The 22,828-nt window shown below is 32.3% G+C and overlaps 3 protein-coding genes across 5 annotated transcripts; all 3 read right to left on the bottom strand.

Moving 5' to 3' along the window:
• Positions 1-276: 276 nt before the first annotated feature.
• LOC120351698 (major facilitator superfamily domain-containing protein 6-like) lies at positions 277-6,475 on the bottom strand. 3 transcript variants are annotated; one of them, XR_005571476.1, is made up of 2 exons: positions 1,324-1,660; positions 277-482 (listed from the first exon to the last, which is right to left on the bottom strand). XR_005571476.1 is itself a non-coding variant. In XM_039429710.1 (2 exons), exons 1-2 carry the CDS (start codon positions 6,364-6,366, stop codon positions 304-306), a joined length of 447 nt encoding a protein of 148 aa, XP_039285644.1. In that variant the 5' UTR covers positions 6,367-6,475; the 3' UTR covers positions 277-303. The 3 variants fall into 3 exon arrangements, 2 of the variants coding, with proteins under 2 accessions (XP_039285644.1, XP_039285643.1); XM_039429710.1 differs by lacking the exon at positions 1,324-1,660 and adding an exon at positions 6,099-6,475; XM_039429709.1 differs by lacking the exons at positions 277-482; positions 1,324-1,660 and adding exons at positions 3,256-3,461; positions 6,099-6,427.
• A 1,072-nt stretch (positions 6,476-7,547) lies between these two features.
• Positions 7,548-10,692, bottom strand: LOC120351697. Its single transcript, XM_039429708.1, has 2 exons — positions 10,620-10,692; positions 7,548-10,159 (listed from the first exon to the last, which is right to left on the bottom strand). Exon 2 carries the CDS (start codon positions 10,153-10,155, stop codon positions 9,313-9,315), a length of 843 nt encoding a protein of 280 aa, XP_039285642.1. The 5' UTR covers positions 10,156-10,159; positions 10,620-10,692; the 3' UTR covers positions 7,548-9,312.
• Positions 10,693-10,981: 289 nt separating this feature from the next.
• On the bottom strand, positions 10,982-22,824 carry LOC111064531. The gene is made up of 6 exons (XM_039429707.1): positions 22,339-22,824; positions 20,524-20,885; positions 14,889-15,107; positions 13,135-13,405; positions 11,688-11,875; positions 10,982-11,144 (listed from the first exon to the last, which is right to left on the bottom strand). The coding sequence occupies exons 1-6, from the start codon at positions 22,406-22,408 to the stop codon at positions 11,004-11,006; spliced, it is 1,251 nt and encodes a 416-aa protein (XP_039285641.1). The 5' UTR covers positions 22,409-22,824; the 3' UTR covers positions 10,982-11,003.
• Between the last annotated feature and the right edge of the window lie 4 nt (positions 22,825-22,828).

Below are 22,828 nucleotides of genomic sequence, written 5' to 3'. Positions count from 1 at the left end.
TCTGGTGTTCACTTAGCGTCCACGCACGCATTTTCAAAATTTCTAACCTCAATACTGGTGACTCAGTGCAAGATTCATTATACGTGTGTCGACCTAACCTTGGAGGCGATAGTAATTCCCCCAAGAAGAGCTCCACACAATTTTGGCTCGCAACGTGAGGCATTTAAAATAGGACACCACAATATATATAATTGGATTGCCGTATGTTAGAAACTGAAATTTTATTATATTGGGCGAACCACTCAGCTTGAGGTGAATAAATTTGATTACTACGTATTTAATTGAAAATACATTTTAATTGTTTCATGAGTTACAAGTATTGTCTTTCACAGACTTTTCATTTTTATCATCATTTGTAATATGATTGATGCACATGAAGAGGAAAGACAAAAATAGTGCCGACAGAGCATAGGATAGGAACACCGTTTTGCGATCAATGTAATAGAACAGCAATCCTGCTACGAAATTTCCAGAGGAGGCACCTAGAAAACAAAATACTACCAGAGTTGTTTGCAAGTAGGAAGAAAAAATCAATAATTATTATAAATAGCAATAGTTGTGAATAGAAAAGAGAATACTTTTGTAATGAATAATCCAATATTTTTTACAATATCAGTTAACTGGCAGCTTCTGGAAAAGTGGATTGGAATTGGTGAAAATTGTAAGTAAGTATATTATAATATTATAACTTATCGTTTATAATGGAACTAAAATTTATTTATAAATAATAAATTTAAATATAAATAAGATAATTCTTTCCACTTGAAAGAATTTGATCCAATAAGTAGAACAGAACTCAGAAAGATAATTAAATCATTAAAAAATAAAAAATCCTATGACCACTACAATATTTCAAACTATCTAGTAAAGCAAACAGCCGAACATATAATTGAACCTCTGACTTATATCTTTAATGAATCAATGAAAGCCGGTTGTGTACCGTTAAAGTTGAAATATTCTAAGGTAGTCCCCATTTATAAGAAAGGTAACCACAAGCTTCCTGAAAATCACAGACCGATTGCCAATCCACCTGTATTTCTAAAGATATTCGAATACGTAGTGCTCCACAGATTAAGAAAGTACTTGAACAAGTTAAAACTGCTGTCCCCTAAACAGTTTGGATTCAGGCCCGGCACTTCTACAGGTGATGCACTTTTTTCTTTTATAAATGAAGTGCTGAATTCTGTGGATGGAGGATCCAGGGTATGTGGCCTGATTGCCGATCTTTCCAAAGCTTTCGATTTTGTAAACATTGAAATTTTATTGAAAAAGATGAAATTATATGGTTTTGAAGGCAAGGTTCTCAAGTGGTTTGTATCATACTTTGATGAGAGACATCAGCGGGTGGAAATACAGTCTCACTCTTTTGTGTATCAGTCGGAATGGTTACAGGCGAGGAGTGGGGTCCCTCAGGGATCAGTCCTTGGTCCTCTGCTTTTCCTTCTATATATTAATGACTTGCCATCACACCTTGAGCCAGCACACTGTGTTTTATACGCTGATGATGTAAGTATTTTATTGAAAAGTAACAGTCAGCATGATATGGAATCTGAAAGTAGAAGAGCTCTTCAGAAACTAGAAGAATGGCTGGCCTCAAATATGTTGGTACTAAATTACAATAAGACTATGCAGATTCCATTCAAGACGGCTCGGGAAGCAGTATTGGATACGAGAGATGGAAACATAGATTCAACAAATGAGGCAAAGGTACTTGGAGTAGTGCTGGACTCTGAACGCTTAGAAGTGTTTATTTTGCTGTGTTCCATTCTCTTCTTTCATACGGTGTTATATTTTGGGGCAATTCAACTCATGCAATACATATATTTAGGATTCAAAAGTGGGCAGTTAGAGTGATGGTGGGTGAATCTATTAGAGCAAGTTGTAGAGATTATTTCAGAGTTAAAGATTCTCCCACTACCAGGTGTATACATTTTAGAGGCTCTTTGTTTTATTGATAGGAATAAAGATGGGTTCAATACAGGAGAGTTGTTCCACTCATACAATACCAGATATAGACAAAACCTCAGAGACGACATTCATCGAACTGGTATGTATGAGAGGGGGGTAAAGAGTGCAGGAATTCGGCTTTATAATTCATTGCCAACACGCATAAAAGCTCTTACAGGTGAAAAGTTCAGAATTAAGGTGAGGGAGGAGTTGTTGCAGGTTTGTCCTTATTCCAGTGAGGAATTCTTTTTGCATTATAGAATGCAAAGATTGACGACTTAGATTATAATTGACAAATCCTTATACCCCTTTCATAGGTGGTCAGTGGGATGAAAAAATGAAATGAAAATGAAAAAATGAAATTATAGATTAGATAGATTAATTAAAGAATAGTTACCCCTGGGTTGGAGAGCTCGCTCAAGAACTTACTGTTGTATTGTAATTTTTGAAACCCGCTACTTTTAATTATACAGAGTTGTTGCAAATTATGAAAACAGCTAAATATTTCTTTCACAAGTATACTTTGACTGGAGGTTTCATTAGGGATCCTATTTGAAATGTAAAAATACCCTTCAAAAATTACTCTGTCGCTTCAACATTCTTTCCCCTCATAATGAATCCAAACTCTTTTTTTTTAATGAGAAGGTGGTAATGTAATACATGATTTTAATACAGAGTTCCAAGAGAAAATGAATGGCGAGAACCGCACATTGATATCTCAACCCGTATCAGTTTGTTGATGTATAAGTTTTATACTATGAATGTGTGATAGCCTCCAAATAGCCTCAGCTGACGTTATGAATGAATGGAAAATCAAAGGTACCTAGAATACATTTTTTATATTTTGTATTCTAGGTACATTGGGAAAACTGTTGAAATTACATGAAATGAATTCTTCAGCTGACTGAATGATTAATCAAAACAATTTTTTTCTTATGCACTTTCAATGTTATCTGTTGCATCCTGGAAAAAGACGAAGGAGTGAGTCAATTTCGTTATCCAACGAAAGAAGAGCATGTTCTGGGATCGAAGAACACGTGTTCACTTAGCGTCCACGCACGCATTTTCAAAATTTCTAACCTCAATACTGGTGACTCAGTGCAAGATTCATTATACGTGTGTCGACCTAACCTTGGAGGCGATAGTAATTCCCCCAAGAAGAGCTCCACACAATTTGGCTCGCAACGTGAGGCATTTAAAATAGGACACCACAATATATATAATTGGATTGCCGTATGTTAGAAACTGAAATTTTATTATATTGGGCGAATCACTCAGCTTGAGGTGAATAAATTTGATTACTACGTATTTAATTGAAAATACATTTTAATTGTTTCATGAGTTACAAGTATTGTCTTTCACAGACTTTTCATTTTTATCATCATTTGTAATATGATTGAAGCACATGAAGAGGAAAGACAAAAATAGTGCCGACAGAGCATAGGATAGGAACACCGTTTTGCGATCAATGTAATAGAACAGCAATCCTGCTACGAAATTTCCAGAGGAGGCACCTAGAAAACAAAATACTACCAGAGTTGTTTGCAAGTAGGAAGAAAAAATCAATAATTATTATAAATAGCAATAGTTGTGAATAGAAAAGAGAATACTTTTGTAATGAATAATCCAATATTTTTTACAATATCAGTTAACTGGCAGCTTCTGGAAAAGTGGATTGGAATTGGTGAAAATTGTAAGTAAGTATATTATAATATTATAACTTATCGTTTATAATGGAACTAAAATTTATTTTAAATAATAAATTTAAATATAAATAAGATAATTCTTTCCACTTGAAAGAATTTGATCCAATAAGTAGAACAGAACTCAGAAAGATAATTAAATCATTAAAAAATAAAAAATCCTATGACCACTACAATATTTCAAACTATCTAGTAAAGCAAACAGCCGACATATAATTGAACCTCTGACTTATATCTTTAATGAATCAATGAAAGCCGGTTGTGTACCGTTAAAGTTGAAATATTCTAAGGTAGTCCCCATTTATAAGAAAGGTAACCACAAGCTTTCTGAAAATCACAGACCGATTGCCAATCCACCTGTATTTCTAAAGATATTCGAATACGTAGTGCTCCACAGATTAAGAAAGTACTTGAACAAGTTAAAACTGCTGTCCCCTAAACAGTTTGGATTCAGGCCCGGCACTTCTACAGGTGATGCACTTTTTTCTTTTATAAATGAAGTGCTGAATTCTGTGGATGGAGGATCCAGGGTATGTGGCCTGATTGCCGATCTTTCCAAAGCTTTCGATTTTGTAAACATTGAAATTTTATTGAAAAAGATGAAATTATATGGTTTTGAAGGCAAGGTTCTCAAGTGGTTTGTATCATACTTTGATGAGAGACATCAGCGGGTGGAAATACAGTCTCACTCTTTTGTGTATCAGTCGGAATGGTTACAGGCGAGGAGTGGGGTCCCTCAGGGATCAGTCCTTGGTCCTCTGCTTTTCCTTCTATATATTAATGACTTGCCATCACACCTTGAGCCAGCACACTGTGTTTTATACGCTGATGATGTAAGTATTTTATTGAAAAGTAACAGTCAGCATGATATGGAATCTGAAAGTAGAAGAGCTCTTCAGAAACTAGAAGAATGGCTGGCCTCAAATATGTTGGTACTAAATTACAATAAGACTATGCAGATTCCATTCAAGACGGCTCGGGAAGCAGTATTGGATACGAGAGATGGAAACATAGATTCAACAAATGAGGCAAAGGTACTTGGAGTAGTGCTGGACTCTGAACGCTTAGAAGTGTTTATTTTGCTGTGTTCCATTCTCTTCTTTCATACGGTGTTATATTTTGGGGCAATTCAACTCATGCAATACATATATTTAGGATTCAAAAGTGGGCAGTTAGAGTGATGGTGAGTGAATCTATTAGAGCAAGTTGTAGAGATTATTTCAGAGTTAAAGATTCTCCCACTACCAGGTGTATACATTTTAGAGGCTCTTTGTTTTATTGATAGGAATAAAGATGGGTTCAATACAGGAGAGTTGTTCCACTCATACAATACCAGATATAGACAAAACCTCAGAGACGACATTCATCGAACTGGTATGTATGAGAGGGGGGTAAAGAGTGCAGGAATTCGGCTTTATAATTCATTGCCAACACGCATAAAAGCTCTTACAGGTGAAAAGTTCAGAAATAAGGTGAGGGAGGAGTTGTTGCAGGTTTGTCCTTATTCCAGTGAGGAATTCTTTTTGCATTATAGAATGCAAAGATTGACGACTTAGATTATAATTGACAAATCCTTATACCCCTTTCATAGGTGGTCAGTGGGATAAAAAAATGAAATGAAAATGAAAAAATGAAATTATAGATTAGATAGATTAATTAAAGAATAGTTACCCCTGGGTTGGAGAGCTCGCTCAAGAACTTACTGTTGTATTGTAATTTTTGAAACCCGCTACTTTTAATTATACAGAGTTGTTGCAAATTATGAAAACAGCTAAATATTTCTTTCACAAGTATACTTTGACTGGAGGTTTCATTAGGGATCCTATTTGAAATGTAAAAATACCCTTCAAAAATTACTCTGTCGCTTCAACATTCTTTCCCCTCATAATGAATCCAAACTCTTTTTTTTAATGAGAAGGTGGTAATGTAATACATGATTTTAATACAGAGTTCCAAGAGAAAATGAATGGCGAGAACCGCACATTGATATCTCAACCGTATCAGTTTGTTGATGTATAAGTTTTATACTATGAATGTGTGATAGCCTCCAAATAGCCTCAGCTGACGTTATGAATGAATGGAAAATCAAAGGTACCTAGAATACATTTTTTATATTTTGTATTCTAGGTACATTGGGAAAACTGTTGAAATTACATGAAATGAATTCTTCAGCTGACTGAATGATTAATCAAAACAATTTTTTTCTTATGCACTTTCAATGTTATCTGTTGCATCCTGGAAAAAGACGAAGGAGTGAGTCAATTTCGTTATCCAACGAAAGAAGAGCATGTTCTGGGATCGAAGAACACGTGTTCAAAATTTGAAACTGATTGTTCAATTCTTTCTAAAGTTATTGTAGAACATACAAACAGACAGACAACGACTTTGGCTTTCAGAAAGTCAATACCTAGTGAGAACTCGCTAACGCTCGTTCAAAAATGTACATACCCAATCCGTCGTAAGCGGACGAAATAAGAGCTTGCACACATGCGGCAGTACCAGGAGTAGATACACTGCTTGCATATGACGTCATTGCACTGTAATAAGTGCTGAAGAGAAAGCCTGGCAGAACACCAACTGGTACCAACCACCATGGACTGTCTATCAGTGAGAATAGCAGGTGCATCAGCCCAATTATGAATAACACCAACCACATTATGCTTTTTATTCCAAATCGTTCCACGATTATACCTAGGCAATCGTGAAAGAATACCATTAAGAATATACAATGGATAAAAGTAATAAAATTATGCTTAATAGTCCAAATCTATTTATCATAAGACAGATGAAACAAAGTTGTTTATCCTTACTACAATAGCATACAGTAACTGTTTTTATTTTTCTTGGTGATTGACAATGATAATAATTACTTTATATATATACAAGTAGTTCTGTGAACAGTAGACCTCACGCAGTATTCTCATCCTGATTGAAACTTTAGACCTTATGGAAATACAGCAATAGACTGGCTTCTCCACACATCTGTGTAATCACTTGTCAGCTGATTTATGATGAATAATAATTCTGTAATAATACTGTAATATTGGCGTATGAAGGAGGCTCCTTTATCCTTTTATATTATCCTTGAAATGCAAAATTTCTAAAAAAACCTTGTATATACGTCGACGCGCAATTAAAAAAGGAACACACCTGTCAAATTTCATGAAAATCTATTACCGTGTTTCGCCGTAAATTCGCAACATACAAACATTTAAACATTAAGAGAAATGCTAAACCGTCCACTTGAATCTTAGACCTCACTTCGCTCGTTCAATTAATTGTATTATCTTTTTAATCAAGATAAAAACCAGTAGTATTTGTTCAATATGGCATCATAGAATAAATTACCTAATCCAATGGAAGTAGAGAATTATATGCTAATCCATTATAAATAAGTAGCACGTTAAATTGATATGTAAATCTAGAAGCACATCATAATTAAAACTATGAGTGAATACAAAGGACAGCATCATATTTTCAATCGTTCTAATTTAAAAACAAACATTTTTATTTTTGTAATACAAAAATTTATTAAAGTTACCATATGAAACTAAAGAAGTTAGACCACACGGTTTTCACGGATTGTGGGAACATTTTTTCAGTCATATTTTGCAACAAATCAGAAAAAATTAACAGTGAATAGTTTGACAAAGTCTGTACGATTATTATTGTTCACATGAAGCCTTCAATCTACTACCAGACGCCACTCTTACTAAAGTATCGTAATGCAAAAATTATAATTTTCTGTTATCATTACAATTTTTATTCATGATCTTGATTTTTACAAAATGTAACTGGAAAATTGTTATTTTGCGATTTGACATCCCACTCTCACTCAGCGAATTATGATTGTTCACAATGAATTTATCAGTCTTACCTAAAGTTAGAATTATTACAGTCAATTGGGGTAACTTTGTACCACTTTTCCAAATTTTTACAACATAATAAGAACCAATTAATCATTAATTACTTTTATTGTAATGTTTCTGGAAGCAAAATATGATATCTACCCATTAAAGCCACTTTTAATTACAATAGAGCAATATTACTCTATTAATTTCACTCAAAGTGGTGGTACAAAGTTATACTTGCATTTGGGGTTACTTTGTACCAAGGCATGGATTTTATATTTAAATCACTGCTAAATTAATTCACATTTTACTGGCATAACTATTGATAACTTGAATATGAAGAGAAATAATGAGTCTTCCACTTCCTACTATAGTTTTTATTCTAAATGTAAAGGATAAATTTATAAAAAAATAGTAAATTGAGCATATGTACAATATGAATTTGTATATATACTTTTCATATGTGAGTATAAAACATTTATGTAGCATTCTAATTGATAATTTTATGAACAAACAAAATAGACCAAATGGTTTTCTAAATGAAAAACACTACTTTTTAAATAATGAATGAATTTTAATTTATAAAAAAAGACATTTAGTAAAAGTTTACATGGCAAAATATATAAAGGTAAGTCACTGTGAAGTTTTTATATCAGTACAATGGTATTTTTCCCCCATAATAGGTCTACAGCTTAACTCAGTACAGTTCAAATTCCTCCTCTGAATACAATAGTCTCTCTTTATTTCAAACATTCCCCTTTTATTATTAATTTAATAAAATCAGAGTCAATTTTTTTAACCACGTCTTCTCTTTCATAGCATAGTTCATCATTTCTATCTGGCCAAACCCAATAATTACCTTTTTTTGACATACAGCTTACTTTGTATGTATTAGAAGTATCGACCATTAAATTAATTTCTTTTACTTTTCCTGGGAACAATCTGTCATTATATTTAACAACTACAAAGTCATCAACAAGAATGTCCGTTTCCAATACTGCAATAGATAAACTTTCCTCTTTATTCAATTCAACTGCTTTTGGAAACACAGAAGTAGATGGTAGATTGGGATCTTGAATAGTTGGGCTGGTATCTTCTTCACAATTTATATCTTGATTTTCCAATAAACGTCTCATTGTACCCTGGCTGTGTCGTCGAAGTCCTCCTCTGGTTCTAGGACCAAATCTTGCTCGTGCCACACATTCATTTCTCTTCTGCTCTGCTTTCTTGATTCTTTCTTCTTTCTGTTTTTTCTTTTGATCCTTTTCTTTTTCTTTTTCTTTATAATAATGTTCAACCTCTTCTGCAGAGATACTTTTTCCTGGCTCTGAGGGAATTTTAATTTTTTCCACTCTCTTTATCCCTAAATCTTTTCCCTGATGCTTTCCAGATACTTTTGGAATTCATCACTTACATTATCCACTATATTTGTTTCATCTCTGGCATAAAGAGGGAGACTGTCAATTACTTTGTTCCGGTTCACTGGGCAAAGACCACCTTTCTCAAAACCTTTTTTCACAATGTCTTGTACATTGTGGCTGCCTAAATTGAGAGTTTCCCTAACTAAGGCAACAAAAGTGCTCTTAGGCAAAGCCACTTTTTTCTTGCCATCTGGAGTATTTCTCCATTCCGATAAAACAATTCTCCATTGAGATTTCAGGGACCCAAAAAAACTGAGGTCCAACGGTTGTAACAAATGTGTTGCATTTGCAGGGAAAGTCAGAAATGAGATATCATTCTCTGTGCACATTTTCAAAGACTTAATACTAATATGAGCTGACAAGTTATCACAAATTAGAATTTTTTTCCAACTATGTTATTCTTCCGTAGCCATGGTAAATACATATTTTCAGCCAATCCTCCATAACTTCCTGCTCCATCCACCCACTGTCAGTGATATTCATTCTTGCTCCTGGTGAAGCATTCAGAAGCCAATCACCCCACTTATGTTTCCCTTTCATAATGAAATAAGGAGGGAGAAGTTCCCCACTTGCACTCCCACAGAATACACCTGTATAGCATGTTTTTGTCTGATTTAATACCTTTTCAGGGTGACGCAAAGATCTTGGAAATAATAATTTTTTTGATGCAGGATTGTCATGGAAACCAGTCTCGTCCATATTGAAAATGTTGGATTCTGGCACATTTTCAATCTCCTTTTCGAAGTTGTCAAAGAAATTGTTTATTATAGCTTCATTAACTGCAGCACGTTTTTGTGATATGTTTCTTGCAAAGCATTCTTTTATTGCAATCTTATGTCTATTAAGAAAACTTTTCCCCCACTCGTAGCCTGGAACATTATTTTGGAAACACTGCACTTTCTTATTTATTGAGTCAAGGTACCCCTTAATTATCAGTCTCAAGTCATACAATCCAATTGGAATGCCCATTTTACTTATGTGGATAATGTGATCAACGAAGCAGTCTTCCTCCTCTTTACTAAATACTACTGGTTTACCTGGTGTCTTGGTGTGCTTATTATTTAATTTATTGATTAGTGTTTGTCGTGGGATGTTGTATTTCCTGGAAGCTTCGCGCTGTCCTATTCTTCCACTCTTAATCTCTTCGATCGCGGCCTCCAACATCTGGACGGTGTATGCCGACTTGGTCCCATACTGCCTTGTCCCAGGAGGAGTTTTATAGTTTCGAGGCATTTCTCTGAAAATAAAATTTAAAAAATTAGAAGCTTTTATGTTATGGTAACTGTAATGTGCATAGTTTGATAGTTAATAAGGTTCTTATACTGTCTACAGTACTTTTAGTAAAAAGGGTTGGTTTAGATATATTTAAAGGTTTATAAGGTGTTTTATTTCAATATATATGTTAACTATAGATTGCACTAAGAGAATAGGGATAATAAAAAATAAGAGTTAACAATTATAAATATTCAAATTAGGATAAATTACATATTAGTATTCCAACTATCAGATAATGGGGTAACTTTAGACCGGTCCAAAGTAACCCCAAATAATGTGAAAAAGTGAGGTTACCTATAATTATTTTAATTGCTTGGAAACGAAAAGAGACGGGTTAATAATTGATGCATGAGTGTAATAAATGGTTATTAGTGAAAAAATAAAAAATAATGTGAATATTACAAATAATAACACCTACTTACCATTTGAAATTGAAAATGGTGAACGTTTGCAACAGCGCTTTCAGCTCGATGTATATTGTCTGCAGACGAAAAAATAATTATTACATACATTGTCTTGTAGGATTGCACTAGTAGGATTGCGTAGACATAGAGCATTAACATGAGAAATAATTATAATTTCAATGTACATAATGGAAGAGATTGATGTAAAATAGCAAAATTTTTATTTATAAATTCAATTATTTCTATACTTCATAAATAAATGTACATTTCATTAAATTTTCACTATCTACTTCTGATAGTCTAGAATAAAAGAAAATATTAGCGTTGCTTCTGTAGAAAATAAGTACCGTAAAGTTAATGGAAACTATTTTAAATTTCTGAATATGAGATCGATATGAGCACTTACCAGAATAGGAAACTATTGGCAATGCTCATAAAGAATCCAAGCGATGAAACCCAAAGAATAAAAGTTATCACTCTCAGATTTGTTATAACTTTTCCAAAATCCATCATCATTCTCGATGATTTTACTGTTTTGACTTTCTAAAAAAGACAAAATATATTGATGAATAACCGGAAACATCACATGGACAGAAAATTGAAATAAATTTGAAATATTTTGACAAAAATGTAATGATATTAAATTTAACTGGAATAACAAGGCTATTCTCAAAAAGTAGACAGCAAATAGCTTAAAATTGAATTGGTAAGTAAATTTTCCAATGTTGAATACGGCTCCTAACCTTCAAAAAATAATGTTCATATTAATTTTTATGTACCGTAAAATCCACTAACAATTGAACATAGAGCGGAAATTAATCAGTTTTAAAATACAGAACTGACATATTCTCAATAGGCCTATGTAGACTACTAAGTTGCTTAATATAGTACTTTTTACAACTATGTTGAATATTTTGCATTATTTCAAACGAATGAAACATTTAAAAAATAGATAAAGGAAAGAAAAAACAGGCATTCATTCGTTCAAATCTTTCACTCCAAAAGCAAGTGAGTAGTAAATAGTTTTGATTATCAATTACACTATTCATTTATTGGTCTTCATTCAAACAAATAATTATTATCTACCTGTATGTGTGAGATCATCAATAAATCGTACACGAAGAAGAAAATTATCGCATAAAAAATTGGTGAATAATCTTTTTTGGTTTGTTCTTCACTGAAATGGTCCACCAGTGCGCCGCTTAGAACAGCCATTATTCCCCAGCCAAACGAACCCCACAATCTCAGTTTGCCAAATTCGGATCTGGAGCTTCCTAGAATGGAAACATCGTGGTTTTAATAAAAAGTTTTGCAATTTTCGGATACTAAAAAGAACTAATTAGCATAGTACTAACTTATTAGAAACATAGTTTGTCAGTGATTGAAAGATTAGAAATTAATTATTACATTATTATTAAAAGCAATCAGCAAACAAAAATGATTAATACAAAATGTATTAATGTTTGATTGTACCCAGAAATATCAAATTCAATCGTTTATCAGCCCTTTGTTCAGTCGTGATCAGGGTTAAAAAGAATTACTTGCTGTGACTTACTCGGTGCAGCCTAATAGCCTTTTGGTGAAATCTTCAAGAACATTATATAGTAGCAGTTGAAAAAACATTTGAACGACATAATCTTAAGTATTTTAATAATTTGGTGTGGAATTAATTAGAATATTTGAATTCATCTCTGATAGAGTATCTTTCATCATATTATGAATGTGTGGAAAATAATTAAATCAAATTTAGTCCCCCACCAATATAGAAGAGTGAACCATGGGTCACCTTCACAGACAATTTTCTTATCAATTCCAGCTGAAATAGATTAGCTCATTAGTCTCTCACTAGGAGCGGAATCGTTTAAATTTTCTTCAAACTACTCAGAGATAATTGGATCGCCCCTGTGTACATGACTGATGTCATTATTAGCAAATATTCAGAAAACTTTAATTTTTCACTGTTGAATATATCAATTATCATGTAAAATTGTATTTTTTTACAAAAAAAATTCTTTTATAAAATTGTAAATAAGCTATTCATTTTAGGAGTATCTAACAAAGTATCGTAAAACCTTATTTTCTAGGATTCTAGCAGCTAAAAGGATCATTCATAGACAGTGCCATAAACTGGCCACTCAGCATCTTAATGCCAGAATCTAAAGTTTTAATTTAGAACTTTTTTTTCAATGGTAATTTGGCATCACCAGCAAAAGGAATTAAGCCTTGCCCGCTGGTGAGAGTTGCAATCAGTTAGTTATGCTTGAATAAATTTGTTACATTGGTTGTTTCCTAGTTTTATACAATAATAGAGAGAAAAATAATCCACGCTTTAAAATATGTTTTTAAAAAATTAGATAATGCTTTCAATTGAAAATAAATAGTTTTCTATTATCCAATTTTTTAGTATTTTGTAATTAATTTTTGCTTCCAGATCAAAAGGCTCAAAATTCATTTATGAATCTTGTACTTATATAAATGAGCTGTCTTCTAAACACTGTTAGTTTTGTTTTATAATTTTTGTATTTATACTTACCCAACAAAGAATAGCAGATAGTGTCTGCAAGACAAGGGACACCTCCTACTCCCACATAACTGGTTATTAGTAAGAATAATAACATCCAATACTGTTTATTTACATTAAAGGCACCAGCCTCATGAATTTCTCCAGTGCTCATCAGTATGCTACTGTTGCAAAATAGGTAGCATTTTGTGTCATGCAAACCTTCACACAATGGTTCTTGCCATGTGCTATTCAACGATTTACCTTTAACTTTGTCAATTTCAAATAATAAACATTGGTCCACCTGAGAAGAAATAGTAGGTTTAATTAAGTTTATCACATTTTAAAAGCGGGTTTGGAAAGATTTTATTTTTGCATGAAATAAAAAGAAATTCAAATTAGGTAAGAGAAATAAATAAGGAGCTTATTGGAATGTTGGAAAAATAGTAAAACAATCAATAAAAATAATTTATTATAAATGTGAAATAATTGAAGCTAGCTTTTGTACACTATCAATCTCTATCTCAATCACATTTCTTTAGTTTTACTAATAGCCTACTCTAAGTTAATATTTAAATCAATCGATATCAATTTATTACAATTCAATTGTAATATAATCAACTAAATTATAACTACCATGAAATTAAACTATAAGCCTGTTTTTCATTTCCAATCATTTTATGATATGTGTTTTTGTCTCTGATGAATAAATTCATTTTTAGAAAGCTTGGACAAAATATGGGAAAAAACTTGGAAATTAGGCACACCAAAATTATTATTAATTTTTTATTTGAAATGTAGAAGCTGATAATTATATTGTATTGCCTGGTGATGGAAGAGGCAGTGTTGAAAGTCGCTGTTACCATTAACAATATAATATCGGGGCACCGAGCTTCGCTCGTTATTTTTATTTATTGATAAACAGAACCCTATATTCTGAAGAAATATAGGGAAAATTGGTCTACTCATTATATATTCAGAATGCCATCCAATAGGCTCCCAATATTAGCATGGGAGTACAAACCCGAAGGGAAGCGAGGCATAGGAAGACCAAGGAAGAAATGGATGCTGGTACAGGCCAATCAAAGACCTTGAAGATGCTCTTTAGGGTCTCTATCTCTATCCCTATCTCTTTAAGGTCTTTGAGGCCAATAGAGCCTAATCCTTGTAAGAAGATGATGAACAGAACCATGGCTTACTTTAGATATAGTAGACTATATATATATAGTAGGCTATATATATATATATATAGAGTAGGCTTCTATCTATTGTAGGCTGTGACAGAACACAATTCTCTAAAATGATCGTGTTTATATTTTACAGCTGGTTATCTGGCTATACGTCAGCTTATGAATTTTGGGGATGCGATATTTTGATTTTCCACAGAATTACTCGCTCACTTTTTACTATCCACAGAAGACGAAAATCTCAGCTGTTTCAGCCAAGGATGAATTATCCTTCTAATGTCGTTCAGCGAGTTTTCCCAGGGATGAGACCTAGTGCAATCGAATTTCTATATAATAAACCTACTATATTCCAAATTTCGTGAAAATCGTTAGAGCCGTTTTCGAGATCCGTTGAACATAAATATATACCCATATAACCACATAATCATATAAATATATACAGATATTGCTCGCTTAATATAATAGGATATGTCATTGCTGAATATAATATATTTATTTATTCATTTTACAAAAGCACAAAATCAAAACAATGATCAAGTACGATTATACATTGAATATTATTGAACCATTTTTATATGTAATGTTATTATTATAACTCACCTCAGTTATATTTGAAGTGACCAAAAGTGAATCAATAAAAATGAATGATTCTTGTTTTGTGGGTTTAATATCTGCAACATTATGGAAATCATACTCGTATTTATGCTTGTACTCATGAACGGTCGATGTATTATTTATCAAGTTTTCACAATATTTTGACTCATTTTTTAGTGATCTGCAAAGATCTGTTATCACATCGGATTGCTCTTTAAACTCGATCTGTGAAAAAATCGTAGGAATAAGTTATTAATGGAATGGAAAATTACATATTTATAGGTAGCTTTTTAGGAAAAGAATAGCGAAACGCCCAAATTAATCCCAAAATTAAACTGTTCTCATTTTCTATGTTAAAACAAGTTTTACAAAGTTCTTCTTTCCTTTTCCAATATAAGGCTAATTCTTCAGCATCTTTCATATCTCTCTTTTTTCATATTGCTCTCTTTTTTATTTATTTTTTGATTTTCACTTGTCTGAGTGAAAAACAAATCAATCCACACTGCTAATATTTTGCTATGATTACCATCATTTAGTCAAATGTATTCTTGAATCAGATTCATTATAATTTAAATTTTAAATGAATATAACCTTCAAGAAATACATCATCACAGTTTTTCTCATAAGTGATAGACTAAATAGGCGCATTCCTAGAAAACATATCACCGTACATAGTGAATTCAAATTCAAATTAAAATTAGAATACTTGAGGTGAGAGGTGAGATTGAAGAGAAAATTATTAAAAATAAGGCTACTATATAGTGAGGTCCACGTTATAATGGAAGTGTTTGATTAGCAATTGTATTACTATCCTTGTCTATCATTCAACAAAGCGGATAGCGCTATCTCTTTCTCGCTTTGCTCTGTTGCCAGATCGTTTTTTAACAATGTAGAAATATAATTAACTAACTATTTAAACTTGATTATGAAATCATTGGAAAATGTAATTTCTTGCTTGATAACATATAATTGATTATTTTAAACAAGAATGAACAGTCAATATTACATGAATAAACCGGTAACAGTTACCCCCCATAGAAGGCATTGACAAGACAGAGGATAGGCAACTTTGTTCTCCTATCTTACTCCAATGCCATTTTAACGTGGACCTCACTATAGCAGTCTGATCAAATATAAATAAAATATAAGTCTCAAGACCCTTTTGAACTATTTTATCACAACATGTTTTGGACATTAATGGAATTTTCAAGTGATTTGAAATAAATAAAAAAAAAATGTATTTAAAAAAAAATATTTTTTTTTTTTATTTATTTCAAATCACTTGAGTATGTAATTAATGTCCGAAACATGTTGTGGAATAGTTATTTGTGCAACTAGTCCGCAAAGTGACAGTTTGCTGCATCGAAAGAAACGTTTATGCCCGAGCCGTAGGCGATGGCGGAATGGCTTCTTGAGTGCAGCAGAGGAACTTTGCGCACATATTTCACATTTAATTTTTTCTACAGTTACCATTGAATATGAGAAGTGGTTGATTGAATGATTATGGATAAAATGATGGCTGAAATCCATCAAATTATTTTTTGTGTGTGTGTGTGATGCTGTTATTAATAGCAACTTTAATTCATTTAAAAATTAATAATCCGATTGAAGTTGAAAATTCTCAGCCAGAGTTCTCATTTTTATTCATTCAAGAATCAGAAAAAATACAGATGGAACAAAAACTTCACATTCAAAATACACGCCAACTCCTTGTTGGCTGAACCGAGATGCAAGATGGCTGAACCGACAAGCGCGTGACCTAGCGGGAAGAATCGTACCTAAGTTTGTTTCATCCAGCTAAAAATTACTGAAACACGATTCAGAAATTTAGACTTATGCTCAAATTAACAAGAAAAATGATCAAAGTAAACTGAAAAATATTTATAAAAATAACATAGACAACAGAGAATATTTTATTGTAGTATTGTTATGTTTTTTATTATTTTTATTTATATGAATATCGAATGGTAATCATTTAACCTCAAAATTCGAATTTCACAATGTATATTTGCTACTTTTCTCATTTCTTGGAGTTAAAATAATAATTATCAATAGAAAAGAACTATTATTTATTATTTCGTGATGAGAATTCGTAAATGATGATTATTTAATTATGATTTAGATGAACATTATTCTTGTTTTGGATTTCTAGTTTGGGATTTTAACATAAATGTAGGGTGGCCATTGAAATGATTCTTATCTAAATCTAACCACAGTCATTTTTACCAACTTAATTTTGTTTTCGTGCACTAATCCTCCATATAACCCACCAACTATTTTGTGTTGCCATGTTGCAAATCTGGAGTACAGAAAAAATTTTTTCGCCACACTTGGATGTAATGAGCTGGTTTACGTGCATCATATGGAGGCCGAAAGTGATTGTTTTCCGACCAGGCCGGTAAAACTTTACGGCCCTAGGGCTGTAAATTGACCTTGAATAACAGCTGATTGTGTCCGATCTCACAAAAATCATAGAGAGTTAATCTCATAATGACTGTAATAATCTATATAATTATGTATCATGAATCGTGGTATTATGTCTATAATATATTTTATAAAATACTGTTTCATAATTTGATATTATTTATTATTGTGTTTTTGATATCAAACAATAGAATACGATGATATCTCCATAGCCTCAACAATATAATGTTGGCTGCATTGTCCATTGTCAGAAAGGTACGTATCGCAAGTATGGTATTTAAAAGTGAAGAATCGAATTTGAAATCAAAGTACAATAATTGTATCAATATTTAAAAGTGAGGTAGAGTAATAATTGTTTCTTTTTTATTATCTAATTTCACTTCTTAATGCAATACAATCAACAATAATAATAAGAAAATACAGCAGAGATCTGAAGTTTAAGGTAAGCCTACTGGTGAAACTCAGCCTTGACTGAAAAATTCCTAGTAATTTTTTCGTAATTCATTATTAAAACTTTTAGATAATTTTTCTTCAATATTAAACCATATAGAGAAAACATTAGGCCCACTCAAGATTGAATCTTCGAATGTTTTCTCTATGATTTAACTATTTTCAGAGCAATATTTTGTTGTGAAAATGCCGGCAAACCGGCTTCAAATTTGCTGCTATACACTATATTATAGTAGCCTACATACGTTACCTGACTTAGGTAATTCAGAGTGAAAATTTTATTGTGAGAAAGATAATGATATTAATTTTAATATTATAAGTCATGAGCCAAAGTATGTTGTACACTTTTTAGGAGTGAAGTAAACTTTTTTAGAAGACCAGTTTACAGTGTACAGTATTAGGCCTACGTGTATGCTAAGTGTTATCAGTCAGGCCCCTATGTTGAACAATATGCAATGGCTGAGAGCGTAAAGGCATAATACATCAGAACTCAAAGCTCAGTGAATAACAAACATGATCTAGGTTCGAATCTCGGTCAATGACTTTTTTTTTTGTCGATGAATTTCGACTTTTATTACCTATTTTTTATATTAGTTACCGTAATTTAAATTTCAATCAATTTTTTAGATATATACTTGAAACAAAACTGTGAAATATGCAATTATATTAATTTTTTCATCACATTATTTCAAAATAGTAATGAAAATTCTATTCATCCATCTATCCATGATATATTGCACCGGGTGCAATGCTCGCGCCTAACATTAATAGTATAAAAATATGGTCACTATTGTAAATTATTAATTAGTAATATTGAAATTAATTGACAGTAAAAGTTGTCATAACCAAGATTCAAACTATCAAAATAGGCTGTTTGAATTTTATTTATTTTTTAATTTCTTATATATTGGGAAGTTTTTTTTGGTGTGGTGAAAAATAGCGTTTGCACCATGGGCAAAAATGCATTTCCGGCTCTCAATCTCGGCCTACGGCCTCGGACTTAAAAACCGATTTCGGGCCGGAAATATCTCATTTTCGGCCCTAGGTGCGAAATATACTATTTCGCCCGCCACACTTGGATGTAATGAGCTGGTTTACGTGCATCATATGGAGGCCGAAAGTGATTGTTTTCCGACCAGGCCGGTAAAACTTTACGGCCCTAGGGCTGTAAATTGACCTTGAATAACAGCTGATTGTGTCCGATCTCACAAAAATCATAGAGAGTTAATCTCATAATGACTGTAATAATCTATATAATTATGTATCATGAATCGCGGTATCATATCTATAATATATTTATAAATTACTGATTCATAATTTAATATTTATTATTGTGTTTTTGATATCAAACAATAGAATACGATGACTGTAATAATTTCTCCATATCTCCATTATCTCCATAGCCTCAGCAATATAATGTTGGCTGCATTGTCCATTGTCAGAAAGGTACGTATCGCAAGTATTTAAAAGTGAAGAATCGAATTTGAAATCAAAGTACAATAATTGTATCAATATTTAAAAGTGAGGTAGAGTAATAATTGTTTCTTTTTTATTATCGAATTCCACTTCTTAATGCAATACAATCAACAATAATAATAGGAAAATACAGCAGAGATCTGAAGTTTAAGGTAAGCCTACTGGTGAAACTCAGCCTTGACTGAAAAATTCCTAGTAATTTTTTCGTAATTCATTATTAAAACTTTTAGATAATTTTTCTTCAATATCAAACCATATAGAGAAAACATTAGGCCCACTCAAGATTGAATCTTCGAATGTTTTCTCTATGATTTAACTATTTTCAGAGCAATATTTTGTTGTGAAAATGCCGGCAAACTGGCTTCAAGTTTGCCGCTATAAGTTACACTATATTATAGTAGCCTACATACGTTACCTGACTTACAGGCCTCTACGATCAACAATATATAATGGCCGAGAGCGTAAAGGCGTAATACATCAGAACTCAAAGCTCAGTGAATTGCAAACATGATCTAGGTTCGAACCTCGGTCAATGACTTTTTTTTTATCGATGAATTTCAACTTTTATTAGCTATTTTTTATATTAGTTACCGTAATTTAAATTTCAATCAATTTTTTAGATATATTTTGAGACAAAACTGTGAAATATGCAATTATATTAATTTTTTAATCACATATTATTTCAAAATAGTAATGAAAATTCTATTCATCCATCTATCCATGAGATATTGCACCAGGCGCAAAGCGCGAGCTATAAAAATTTAAACAATTATTCGAAATATTAATAGTATAAAAATATTGTCACTATTGTAAATTATTAATTAGTAATATTGAAATTAATTGACAGTGAAAGTTGTCATAACCAAGATTCAAACTATCAAAATACGCTGTTTGAATTTTATTTATTTTCCAATTTCTTATATATTGCAAAGTTTTTTTTTGGTGTGGCAAAAAATAGCGTGCGCAACACGGGCAAAAATGTTTTTCCAGCTCTCAAACGCTTCAAGTTCTCGACTTCGTCTCGAACTTGAAAACCGCGATCTCGAGCCGGAAAACGTACATTTTCGACCCTAGGTGCGAAAAGTGAATCTTTGCGTTCTGTAATCAGTACAGGGATCGTCACTTTTCAAGGTAACTGTAGGAAAAAATAATTTAAAAGAGTACTAAGATTTATATTAAAAGTAGTCCTAAAGAAAACAGACAGTCTGATCAACCTTATCAAACTGTGACCACTCCCTAAAAGCAAGTAAGAGAGGTTACTACTTTTAAATACGTACCTAGATATACTTACAGAACAATACAACGAAGAGCTTCCCACTTCTGTTTGAATGTTTGAGGTCAAACATCTATCCTCCCTCGTATCAGGCGAACATACCTTCGAATGGAACCTTCCATTTTTGCAGTGAAGCTCTGCAGTGACATGAGTCTCAGATGGAGGGATGAATTGCAACGAATATAGCGTTGCACCAACCAGTACTACACACAGTGTTAGCAGCGTCTTGTGGCATTGGAATCTATCAGCTATGCTTCCCAGAATAAATTTTGATAGCATCGAGACAAAAGGTAGAACTGTCAGAATGGAGCCCACGTGGATGGTCGAGAATCCTAGCTGTCTTGCATATGTTGGTAAGAAAAGCAGGATCCCGGCTGTACCTGCAAGGTAATTCAGAAATAATTTTCGGACACTAGACAGCGTTTCTCTTTTAATTATACATTTTATTGCCTATATTTAATTATTATAAAGATTATATTGTATATTAGATGGAAATTAATGATAAATTTCATTCATTTAATTGCTTATTTGGATTTTCTTCAAATAATAATTATTTTTTATATTAGACTTTTAGTATAGTATGAAAGATATTTGTTGCTAGTAAAGTCCCAATCGCTACAAAGTACAATCTTAGTTCTTTCACAACTATAACGAATACTACTTACCCAGAACTGTATTAAATTTGTACTGCACTCAAATAATTTAGCCTATTACTGTATTATTTTTGTTGAAATTTTAAATGAAAATTACTTGTTATTGTCAGAACCACTGATTTATTAAAACAACTTTTTTATTGAGGATGATGCCCGAATAAGATTTTGGCCTGTGCGTGAGTAATAATGGAAAGTGCGTTGATTATTCTAGGAGATGATTAAACGTCCATGCCACAGGTGGGATTCGAACCCACGAATCAGGCGGTGCTGGTAGACGGCTGAAGTATATGTAACGCTCCAGACCACTAGAGCAATTCAACCGGCAATATTGAGATACTGGAATAATTACGATATACTGTACTAGTTGAGAAAGCAGATAGATACCTACTAATTCATAAGCTAGTTTAGTTGGATACTAATTAATCAGTTGCTGTAAGAATGTCAGGTTTTATTTAGTATGGATATCTTATACAGCGAAGGTAATCGTAGCACCACAGGGCAGGGAGTTATTGAAATTTGTTACAGAAATTTATTATTCTTCACAAACTGTATATTAAAATGACAGTGGCTTCACCACTTTATAAATAATAAATTATTAAAAATGTTCTACACTGTAAGATTAGGCTATTTTTTATTTTTGTGAAAATTAACTCAAAACCACCCTCTCAATATAATAGCCTCTTTATAACACTCGCAATAAAACTAACACACCTAGTTCAATAAAAGGCAGCTAAAACAATAATTGTTAAACACACTGAATGCAATTGTATTACACACACTCAGCTCAACAAAATACACGAAGACTATTGAATTGATTGGGTTTAATAGGTTTGGCCAGAGAAAACTCCTATAATGTAATTCTGTGGTTTGGCTTAATAACTGTGCTATTCAATGCTACTGCGAGTGTTGATTGTGTTATGCTATAGGCCAACATAAGTTGTATGTTTCATATTGTGTCACTTATGAAATGATACAATTAAAAATAATGACTTTGGTAGAGAATCCTAGCATTCTTGAATTATGTTGGCAGGAAAAGTAGGCTCTACCTGGAAGGTTCCAATGAAGTAAAATATTATTTCTTCTCACAATACTTCTATAGAAACCTCAAAATATATTAAATAGTAGTTCCATACATCTTTTATCATAGAGTAATAGGATAATATTATGTTCAATGACTTACCACTATAATATAGGAAGTAGTGAGCTTTAAGAGGAAACATATTTGGAGTTTGCTGAGAGTCATCCATCATTGATACGGTTTGGTCTCCCAGGTCCAGTTGACGATCAACTCCAAATAACTACTACATCAACAAATAACTTGACAAGAATTTATTAACTCGCAGTCCGTCATTGATAGCAAAATAGATGCCAAATTTATAATTCAGATTTATGTCAACTGTATTATTATGACAGAAAAGAATGCTTACCAAGTAACGATTTCTTGAAAATGTTTTATGCAACCAATAAATCTCTATATTAACAATACAATTTTGAGATAAAACATCTTAACGAGTTGGACATTTTATTTTCTACAAAACATTTATTCAGATTAAGTGTAACTTCATTTCTTTACTTTCGTTTGTTCTTTTAGAGTTGAGAGTTGACTACAAAACTAAAGCTGGGAAGAGTTTTCAGAAAATATGTTCATTAGACTGATATAATTTACAATG

Source organism: Nilaparvata lugens, chromosome 5 (assembly GCF_014356525.2).
Source record: "Nilaparvata lugens isolate BPH chromosome 5, ASM1435652v1, whole genome shotgun sequence".
NCBI lineage: Eukaryota > Metazoa > Arthropoda > Insecta > Hemiptera > Delphacidae > Nilaparvata > Nilaparvata lugens.
Note: the sequence above shows the minus strand (reverse complement) of the source record. Positions and strands in the feature narration are given on the sequence as shown.

Coding starts and splice junctions, on each gene's coding strand:
- LOC120351698 (XM_039429710.1), bottom strand. CDS start 6,366: ATGGTATTCTTTCACGATTGCCTAGGTATAATCGTGGAACGATTTGGA. Junction 483..6,098: donor GTCCGCTTACGACGGATTGG/GTATGTACATTT, acceptor TTTGTTTTCTAG/GTGCCTCCTCTGGAAATTTC.
- LOC120351697 (XM_039429708.1), bottom strand. CDS start 10,155: ATGCCTCGAAACTATAAAACTCCTCCTGGGACAAGGCAGTATGGGACC.
- LOC111064531 (XM_039429707.1), bottom strand. CDS start 22,408: ATGATGGATGACTCTCAGCAAACTCCAAATATGTTTCCTCTTAAAGCT. Junction 20,886..22,338: donor CTACTTCCTATATTATAGTG/GTAAGTCATTGA, acceptor ATTACCTTGCAG/GTACAGCCGGGATCCTGCTT. Junction 15,108..20,523: donor GCTCTTCGTTGTATTGTTCT/GTAAGTATATCT, acceptor ATTTTTTCACAG/ATCGAGTTTAAAGAGCAATC.